At 36.6% G+C, this 10,298-nt stretch overlaps 1 protein-coding gene across 1 annotated transcript in view; it reads left to right on the forward strand.

Moving 5' to 3' along the window:
* The window catches only part of LOC107583199 (uncharacterized), a 4,655-nt gene extending 3,814 nt beyond the window's left edge, over positions 1-841 (forward strand). The window contains exon 2 of the mRNA XM_016269332.1: positions 614-841. Within this exon, the coding sequence (XP_016124818.1) occupies positions 614-735 (122 nt within the window). The 3' untranslated portion in view covers positions 736-841. The remainder of the gene's footprint in view (positions 1-613) is intronic.
* The last annotated feature ends 9,457 nt before the right edge of the window (positions 842-10,298 follow it).

Consider the following 10,298-nt stretch of genomic DNA (forward strand, 5'->3'; position numbering starts at 1 on the left):
AGGCATGACGAAGCAGATATCGTCCTCTTTTGGAAGACCAAACAAAGTAGTTTCACTTTCACAACGAAACACACAGCGCCTTCACGACATGGCGGCGGCGGCAACAATACTACAGCGAGAATAAAAGTTACACCTTCTTTCTTTGCGTGAACATTTGGGCGGCGTTATGCAAATCTTCCCCCATTGTGACGTAGATATGTGGGGGCGTGTTAGAACAAGCCGTTTTAGGTGGGTGTGACTGACTCTTCACTTTTATAAAGAATCTCTTTGGATTTGAGACTTTAGTCTTTGCAACTTTACAGATCTTCTTTATGCACCAAGAGCTTGTAACACTCCAAAGAGAAAGGAAAAATTTAAATCGCATCATATGACCCCTTTAAGACCAATTTATTGCCTCCTTACTGAACAAAAGTATTCATTTGTTTTTTTCCCCCAAAAAACTTGAATGGTACTGTTGGTCCTAGATCTGTTAAATAATTAAAAAGAAAAAAAAAAAGTCATTTAACATTTATTTAATTAAAAATCCTAGATCTTGGCATTATATTCATTACATTTCTCGCTTGCGTCAAGGTTTCCAAAATAAATGATATTTACTGACTGTGTTTTTCTGTAGATGTGTGTAACTCTGGAGCCGTGAGGTGCAGTGATGCTGAAATTGAGGCGAAGAAGCAGCAGGCTGTGGAGAGGCAGAGACTCAGGATGCTGGCCAATCAGAACCTTAGAGCTCTTGTCTGATTCACTGATGCTATGGAGACACACAACAAAACAGGTATATGCGTGTATAAAGAGTTACACTTTGTCTACACCGCAACTAGAACTATTGCCATTATAAGCAACACATCTTTGCCGTTTCTTGGATTATAATGGAAGCAAGTTGATGTATTTCCTCAGTGACCAGCACAGATCAGCTCTAGGCATGACGAAGCGGATATCGTCCTCTTTTGGAAGACCAAACAAAGTAGTTTCACTTTCACAACGAAACACACAGCGCCTTCACGACATGGCGGCGGCGGCAACAATACTACAGCGAGAATAAAAGTTACACCTTCTTTCTTTGCGTGAACATTTGGGCGGCGTTATGCAAATCTTCCCCCATTGTGACGTAGATATGTGGGGGCGTGTTAGAACAAGCCGTTTTAGGTGGGTGTGACTGACTCTTCACTTTTATAAAGAATCTCTTTGGATTTGAGACTTTAGTCTTTGCAACTTTACAGATCTTCTTTATGCACCAAGAGCTTGTAACACTCCAAAGAGAAAGGAAAAATTTAAATCGCATCATATGACCCCTTTAAGACCAATTTATTGCCTCCTTACTGAACAAAAGTATCCATTTGTTTTTTTCCCCCAAAAAACTTGAATGGTACTGTTGGTCCTAGATCTGTTAAATAATTAAAAAGAAAAAAAAAAAGTCATTTAACATTTATTTAATTAAAAATCCTAGATCTTGGCATTATATTCATTACATTTCTCGCTTGCGTCAAGGTTTCCAAAATAAATGATATTTACTGACTGTGTTTTTCTGTAGATGTGTGTAACTCTGGAGCCGTGAGGTGCAGTGATGCTGAAATTGAGGCGAAGAAGCAGCAGGCTGTGGAGAGGCAGAGACTCAGGATGCTGGCCAATCAGAACCTTAGAGCTCTTGTCTGATTCACTGATGCTATGGAGACACACAACAAAACAGGTATATGCGTGTATAAAGAGTTACACTTTGTCTACACCGCAACTAGAACTATTGCCATTATAAGCAACACATCTTTGCCGTTTCTTGGATTATAATGGAAGCACATTTAATTTTCCCACATCATGCCACTTGTTCATGGACAAGGTGTTACCGAAACTCTTTAGGAACTTGTTTTTTTGTTGTTTTAAGGGTCATTCTTATGAGTAGAACATTTGACTGCTCAAAAAAGAAATGTTGATCCAAGGACATATGTTTAGTATTATGCCTGTTTGGGCATCAGAGATCCTAGATCAACAGTTGTTCTGATAAACATGTATGCTGACCTTCTCAATAGATCCCCACTGGTCATTACTAAAAATCAGGAGTAGCTGTCACTTTTATTCAGATTTTATGTAAATAGTATAATACATATTTTTCTTTAATTTGTTTAAAAAATGTTCACATTACTTAAAGTAAATCACTCTTGTTAATTTTTTTAAAATGTATAATGATGTAGAAGAAATGTAAAAAATGTTGGTTGGTTGATTTGATTGTTTTTGTCCTTTTATGAGTCTAAAAGAAGAAGCCCAGAATATTAAAGTGACCTAAAGTGAGTGAGTGTATAATATTTATTGAGTTGGAATTGTAAATGTAATTAAGGCAATAATAAATAACTTTAATAAAAATATTCTGGATTTTTCATCTTTTTATCTAACTGATTTTTATCTAAGTGTTATACAAGTCATATCAAGAGCTGCAGATTGATGACCACGCTGACACTTATAATACATTTATTTTCAGGTTCCCACAATCATGGAACATTAATTTAGGTGTTTTAAGAAGATTAGTCATAGATCTTTTCACAAGTAAAAAGTGGAAAAGTTATGGGTGCAATTAATATAAATATTTATTGCTCTTTTGGCTGGTTCTTCTTCTTTTAAACATATATTGTTATTTGCATTTTCAGATTCAACCAAGCACATATTTAAAGGAATAGTTCACCCAAAAATGAAAATTTCCTGAAAATGTACTCACCCTCAGGCCATTCAAAATTTAGATGAGTTTGTTTCTTCATCAGAACAGATTTGGAGAAATGTAGCATTACATCACTTGCTCAGCAGTGGGTCCTCTGCAGTGAATGGGTGCCGTCAGAATGAGAGTCCAAACAGCTGATAAAAACATCACAATAATCCACAAGTAACCCACACCACTCCAGTCCATCAGTTAACATCTAGTGAAGAAAAAAGCTGAGAGTTTATAAGAAACAAATCCATCATAAGACATTTTAACTTTAAGCTGTCACTTCTGGCTAAAATATGAGTCCTAAAAGTCATCTCGTCTAAATCAGGAGAGAAATATGCACAGATCATGCATAATTTACAAGCAAAAACAGTTCTAAACAAATGTTGGTGGATTTTGATGTGAGAGACAACAGAGAGTTTTATTATGGATTATGGACTTGTACTTTGGCAAAAGGTTAAAGTTAAAACACCTTAATGATGGATTAGTTTCTTACAAACACGCAGCTTTTTTCTTCACAAGACATTAACTGATGGACTGGAGTGGTGTGGATTATTGTGATGTTTTTATCAGCTGTTTGGACTCTCATTCTGACGGCACCCTTTCACTGCAGAGGATCCATTGGTGAACAAGTGATGTAATACTAAATTTCTCCAAATCTGTTTTGACGAAGAAACAAACTCATCTACATCTTGCATGCCCTGAGTGTGAGTAGATTTTCAGTAACTTTTCATTTTGGGGTGAACAAATCTTTTAAGTCTGAACTAAGTGTTTAAACTCAGGGAAACGGGCAAGGCTTCTCCGTCGGTCTGTCTCTCATCATTAGCTCTCTGACGCCACTGTCCTCGGACACCTGCGGCACACATGAGTGCTCCTGAAAGTCGAGTCTTGTTATCAGCCTGCCGGTGTGTAACTGTAGCTAGCGCACAGAACTATGAAAAGCCCCCGCGGGCCGGAGATGCGGTTTCACCTGACCAGCCGAGCATCCAGGCACTTACTGCACCGTGTGTTGTCTGAACTCTGATGAGGACAGCATGAATGGAGCATTCTGGTGAGCTTCATGTCGTACATGCAGAGATTAGTGTGTGTTTTGATATGGGGTTGAGTGAGGATTACATAGCTGAAGTCAAAGGTCTACATCTATGCTTCATTAACCACTGGTTCCCTTGCAAGTACACACATTAAGATGACTAGGTTGCTGTTTAAGCTGAAAAATATCTCCATTTACAGCACTTTGGTAGCTTGTCAAGTTTTTGAGGCAGGTTGTGTTTGATCGATCAAGTTTGATCAATCGTGCTTAAGAATTGCACCATCGTGGGAAACCTGGAAATATCAGGGACTGGAAAAAGTAATGGTAATCCTTTAAAAAATGTCTATAGTAAATTAATATTCCTATTTGTTTTGCAGTTCTAAAATATTTAATCGACTGAAGATTTGTTCTTTTGTGAGTGTAATCTGTACTCCGTAATGACAAATGATTGGAAAAGTCATGAAATTCATTGACCAAATGTCTGGGAACCTTGATTTTCAATTCTGTTCGTCCTTTTCAAAAAAAAAAAATAATAATAATAATATATATATATATATATAGTTAGTTGTTTAAATACTAACAGCTTCACATAATTTATTTATATGTAAATATTTTCTATATTAATCTTGAATGGTTGAAATTTTTTTGAATTAAATTAATTTTGATTTTTGTTTTATATTTAAAAGAATGAATGAGAACTTAATTCATATTTATTCATATAACATTTTATATTCATCACAATTATATTTAAATATTTACGGTTTAGTAACGAAAGAAATATTTATGTCATACACATCTTTCAAGCACAGGAAATGAAGAGAAAATGTGTATTAAATCAAGAGTTGACTTCAGTTTACTGACTCAATTTCTTAGCTATCTGAAATACACATTTTCTGTGTGGTTTTGTTGCATTTATTTAGTAAATTATTAATATAATTAGTGTTTTCTAAGCTTGGAAAGGTTAAGGACATTTTATTACTATTAATTTTTCAAATATTTAGCTGGCTAACTTGCTTTTGTGCAGAGCAGAATTTGCTTGAAAAGTCACAGTAATGTCTGATTTGTTGGTGAATCAGTCTTATGAGTTGGTTCATTTTTTAAAGCATCAAAATCAGACAGAATCTAAGTGATTCATCAGTGAATCAGTCTGAATTAAAAAAAAAAAAGATGTTTACTAAATCATAAACATCTTTAAAAAATGGAAATGCATTGGTCAAATATGTTGGAATCCATAGGATTACAAATTCGCTGTAAGAGACTGCACCGTTTATGCCTGTATTGCATTTTGTTGCTTCATTTAGAGCCAGGCTGGCGCCCCGTCGCCAGCACATGAACATGGAGAACAGGTTTAAACTGAAGCAACAGGATCCTCACTGTCCTTTTGTCTGCTCGATAAACATGCTTATCAGCAGCCTGTGTGCAGAAATAAAGTCATCTGAGAATACACCTGAACTCCAGCTGAACCCGCTCTCCTCTCTGCTTTACTCCGATTCTCTCACTTTCATCAGTTATTCTCCTTCCCAATCAGTACGGCTAGCGATTCAAAGTATCGCTTGCTGATTCAGACACTGGGCCTGAGAAAAGCCAACCTGCGAGGCCAAGACTATTGTGCTACCGGGGCACAGACTCTGGAAGTGGATCTGTGTCCTCTGGTGTCTATGCATGTGTGTGGGAAACAGCAGTGTGTGTGTGTGTGTAGTTAGTTGTAAGTGATAGATGTTCTAATTTGTCTGTTGTGCTTCACCTGATGTTGACTGATACAGCTTGTCTTGAATCTCTCCTGCAGAAAGATCCTGTACGGGACCCAGTTTTTGCAAGGGGGGAAAAAAAATGACGTGTTGGAAAATGTCTGTGAAATTTTCCCTTTGGTTTATTAGGGTATTTTGGGTCATATTTTTGAGCATTTTTCCGAGTCGGCAATTAATTGAGACTTCAATATGTGTTCTGCACTGAAAATAAGCATGGCCATTTACATTTATGTAAAACATAAGCTGGTCCTGGAAAGAGAGTAGTTAAAGATCTCTGATGTGGGCTGAACATAGACTGTATTAAAGCGTGGACGTAGTGTCCGTGACGTCACCCGTTGGTTTCTGAAGAGAGTTTTTGAAGCTCAAAGTGGGCGGAGCCGGCCGACGCCATCTTGGCAGCACGTCACTCCCGGATAATCGAAAATGGGCAAAGAGGCTTGGAGCTGGTTGCTGAAACCACGCCCACACCTAGCTCAACGGTGGAGACAGCAGCGGCAATCCACCTGTCACTCAAGTGGCCACGCCCTTAATTATGCACAATTTTAAGGCTTAATATAATTTAAACGGATGAGTTATAAAAAAATTCACCCCCCTCACAGTTGTCATGAAGGGCAAAATTAGCTATATAGACCAAAACCACTTTTGTACCAGGCTGTAAACATGTTTTTTTCTGCTGTAAAGTTGGGCATTTTAACATGGGGAGTCTATGGGACTGACTCCCTTTTAGAGCCAGCCTCTAGCGGCCAGTTGAATTGTAGTTTTAATCACTTCCGTGTTGGTTTCACAAGAGAGACTGGAAGGTGGCCGCTTGGGGCTGAAGCATAATTATATAGGCTATCTGCTGTTCTGGAACCGCTTTTAAGGATCCTTTTGCTTGCTGACCAGCTTAGTCAAGCTGGGAGAGCAGTTTAAACAGGCTGAGACTAACAAACCAGGGTTGTGTATCCCAAAAGCAACTATGGCCGCTAGTTCCGTCGTTACCAACAGAGTTCAATGGAACTAGCAACCACAGTTAGCTAACGATGATTTTGGGAAACGCACCCCAGTTTAGGTTGATTTAATTTGATTTCTTTACCAGGGAAATGTGTTGTAATGAAACAGACTACTGAGATAACCCTTCTTCTGAAAGGTACAACTACATTTGAATACCATTTGATTTAGTGAACGTTTCTTCTGAACATTTTTTCATAGGTGTCATTTCTGCTGGAGACTAAATGGAATAGACCTTAATCAGGTTCGACATACTGAGTTTGACAGGTGAAAACGAGATTGTCACTAATTCTAAATTAGCCGACATGACAACAATTGTAGTTAGTAACATAATCCATTGCATTACATATTCTAAGTAATATAATCAGATTACTTTTGACCTAACTGATTTATCACATTGATTTGAATACAATAATCTTGTACACTCTTAAAAATAAAGATGCTTCAAAAGGTTCTTCAAGCGATGCCATAGAAGAACCATTTTTGGTTCCACAAAGAACCATTCAGTCAAAGGTTCTTTAAAGAACCGTCTCTTTATTACCTTTTTATAATCTGAAGAACCTTCTTTCACCACAAAGAACCTTTTGTGAAACAGAAAGGTTCTTCAGATGTTGAAGGTTCTTTATGGAACCATTTAGACAAAAAGGTTCTTCTATGGCATCGTGAAGCACCTTTATTTTTAGGAGTGTACTATATTGGTAAAAAAAAAATATATAAAGAAAAAGAAAATAAATTCCATTCGTTGTTACTAACAACATAATGTGCATTAAACAATACGTGAAGGTTTCCCAAACTGGGGTTTGTGAAGATGAGTAATGAAAATAATAAAAATGTAAAATTATTTTAAAATAACAAAGTAAAATACTTGCCAAAAATGATGCAACATTTGTTTACCTGCATGTCATGTGACCATTAACCATATGCAACCAGTAACTTGCATTTTAATGTGTTTGAAAGACAGAAGCCTTCCAAAGACATAGTAATGCGTTGTTAAATAAGCCACTGAGTGATCAAATAAAAATGGATGTGTTCATCAGTAGTTGATGCAATTTTGAAATGTTGAGAAAACACTTAAAATTGAAATGATTTTTGTAAATTCAGTGGTCAAATGCTGTGTGGCATCTTTTCTGTGTGACTACAGCCCCCTAGTGACTGGTCTTTGTGTGAATGTCCATAAAACTGGAAGACTGAGAAAAAGATTTAGGGAGAATCAATACATTTTGATAATTAAAATAATGTAGTGCTATTGGGCGAGTAATCCTATAATCAAAAAAGAAACTAGTTTGATTTAGGAGCATTTTAAATGTAATATAATATACAAGTACTTAATTTTTGGAACCCGATTATGTAATCCAGATTACATGTAATCAGTTACTACGCAGCACTGGTTGCTAAACAACAGTAATATTAATTGAACACACTTTTAGCCCTCACAGCCTCATTTTCATTCCTGTTGAAACTTAAATATTGCAGGTTCTTTTCTGTGACCAAATCTAACCTTATCAGAACGTTGCAGTGAGGGGTTTTTGTAACAATCTAACGAAAATGTATACAGAACGATTCTTTTTTTTATAACCATAAACGCTGGATTTGCCCCTTTGACTGCATCTTTGATTCAAAAGAGTTCATTTGTTGTGTATTACGGTCACCTAGTTGGAAAACTATAATATTACAGCTTTAGGACTTCTAAGGTCAAATAGCTCGACCTTATAACTCGTAAAATAATATGCTTGTGTCGCAACGCATGTCTATTTAAAGAAACGGTTAGAAATAAGCTCTGGTCAAGATCAGGTACTTAATTACACTATTAATTCAAATAATTTATTCACACAATGGAATGAAAATGAGATGGAATGTCACAGAATTGAAACAATTGAATATTTGTAGCATCTTTTCACAGTGAGACAAACCAGCTAACGCCATAAAACATCACCGAATTCATAAAATCCATTGCCAACACTGACTTTTGTTATTGATTTTTTTTTTTTTAATTATTGATGGGAAATCAAATATGAAGTAAGTCTTTAAAAACTGTGAGTATTATATCCGGTATATTAAGAAATTTATGATGAACACAACACCGTTGTACAAGTCTCAAATGTTTTATTTCTCATGTTCATGAATGACATTTCAATGGTTCCCACAGCATATGACGCAGCATGCAGAGAAATGAAGAAAGAAACAAAACGTTAAACCTAAAAGCGAAACGTTTTCATTCACTTGTATGTCTCCTGTGTCCAAAAACCACGGCTCTCCCATCGAAAGCTATACAGATGGCTGTCTGACCCCCAGCTAAAGAAATACAAAACAGAACTGAAAGCAAGGAGCATTAACAAGACACATTCTGTACAAAAAATAAAACATAACTCCCCTCTTTTTTTTTTTTTTTTTAAAGAGGAAAGAAAAAAAATCTTCGATGGGAGTGACGGACACCAATCCAGAATAACTCACATTTTTATTTGTTAATTTTCATAATAATAATAATAATATTTATGGATAAATGTAGTGAAGAAACTCGCTTTAAAGTCGTTTCCATATTTAAGCATTTACCAAAAGTTTGGCAACGTCCATATATTTATATGTAACTGTCATTCTGATTATAATATCTCAATAGTACGATTCATATGTAAACAAGAGAATCTTAACCCCCCCCAAAAATCAGATCTACATGCACAACAGAAAAAAAAGAGAGAGAGGGAAACCCTCCCGTATCATGCAAGCACATCACAAGACCTCGATGGTCTTCGGGAAAGACATATTTAAGCGTAGTCACCGTGCAGCAACTGGCGCGAAACGCCGGTTTGCGCGGGAGAATCACATTTAAAGCAAAACAGCGGAGTGACTGAACGCTTCGAGTTTATTCATCCCCACTGAAAGCGTCTGGTTTGGTCTCTCCTTTTTGAACAATCGAATCTTTGAAATGACGAAGGAAAAGAGAAACTGATCAGTCAGTCAGATCTGATTTTGCGTACTTCGACGAACCAACTCGATTAAAGCTTAGAAAAACCCGAACCCACAAAGCACGCAATCTGTCCTTCAATCCCTAATATACAAATATAAGATACTTAGGTCTTTACAATGCTGCCTGCAGTCAAGTTGGAAAAAATTAACCGTAACTTTCCACACACAAATATTAAAATCAGGATTCAGTTTGCCACAATATGCACTGTATCCTACAATGTCCAGAGGTAAATCAAAATTATTCGTTAAAATGGTAATAAATCCAGAATACACACACACACAAAAAAAAGTAGTCCAGAAAGTTTACTGATGGCACTTCCATCCTACAGTAACATGTGGTGTGATCTGATCGTCCCTCCCCACCCGACCCCTGCGATAAAACACCCGTCTTAAAAGTAAACCATACTCTGTGCACAACTTCATATATATTTGCTTTTTATCCTAGTCTACTGTATATCAGAAAGCAAGACGGTAGATGAACTCCCTGACAATATTAACACAGCACACTTTACATACACGCACACATTCTCGGTAGAAAATTCGAATCGGATTTGCATTTTGCGTGAGATCTGAAGCAGATATTTGCCCGAAAGAGGTGGAAACAAAAAACAATCAGCTTGATGATGATAAACTTGATGACTTTTTTAATCTCCCCATGACATGAAGAACATCAGCTGGCGGTTTCAATATTCAGCTATTGTTAAATCCCATGTATAGGCCCATGTTTCGATTGGCACTTCATGCTTGAAGCGTGTTGCACTGAAATCAAGTCATATATATCGCTCGCATACACTTATTCCCTGTAGACCTAGATCATTAAAAAAAAAAAAAAAAAGACAGGACCAAAATAAATACAAAAAAATCCCCCCTTCAAAAAGAAAAATAAAGA

This window comes from Sinocyclocheilus grahami, unplaced genomic scaffold, assembly GCF_001515645.1.
Source record: "Sinocyclocheilus grahami isolate Dianchi unplaced genomic scaffold, SAMN03320097.WGS_v1.1 scaffold51.1, whole genome shotgun sequence".
In the NCBI taxonomy this organism is placed as follows: Eukaryota; Metazoa; Chordata; class Actinopteri; order Cypriniformes; family Cyprinidae; genus Sinocyclocheilus; species Sinocyclocheilus grahami.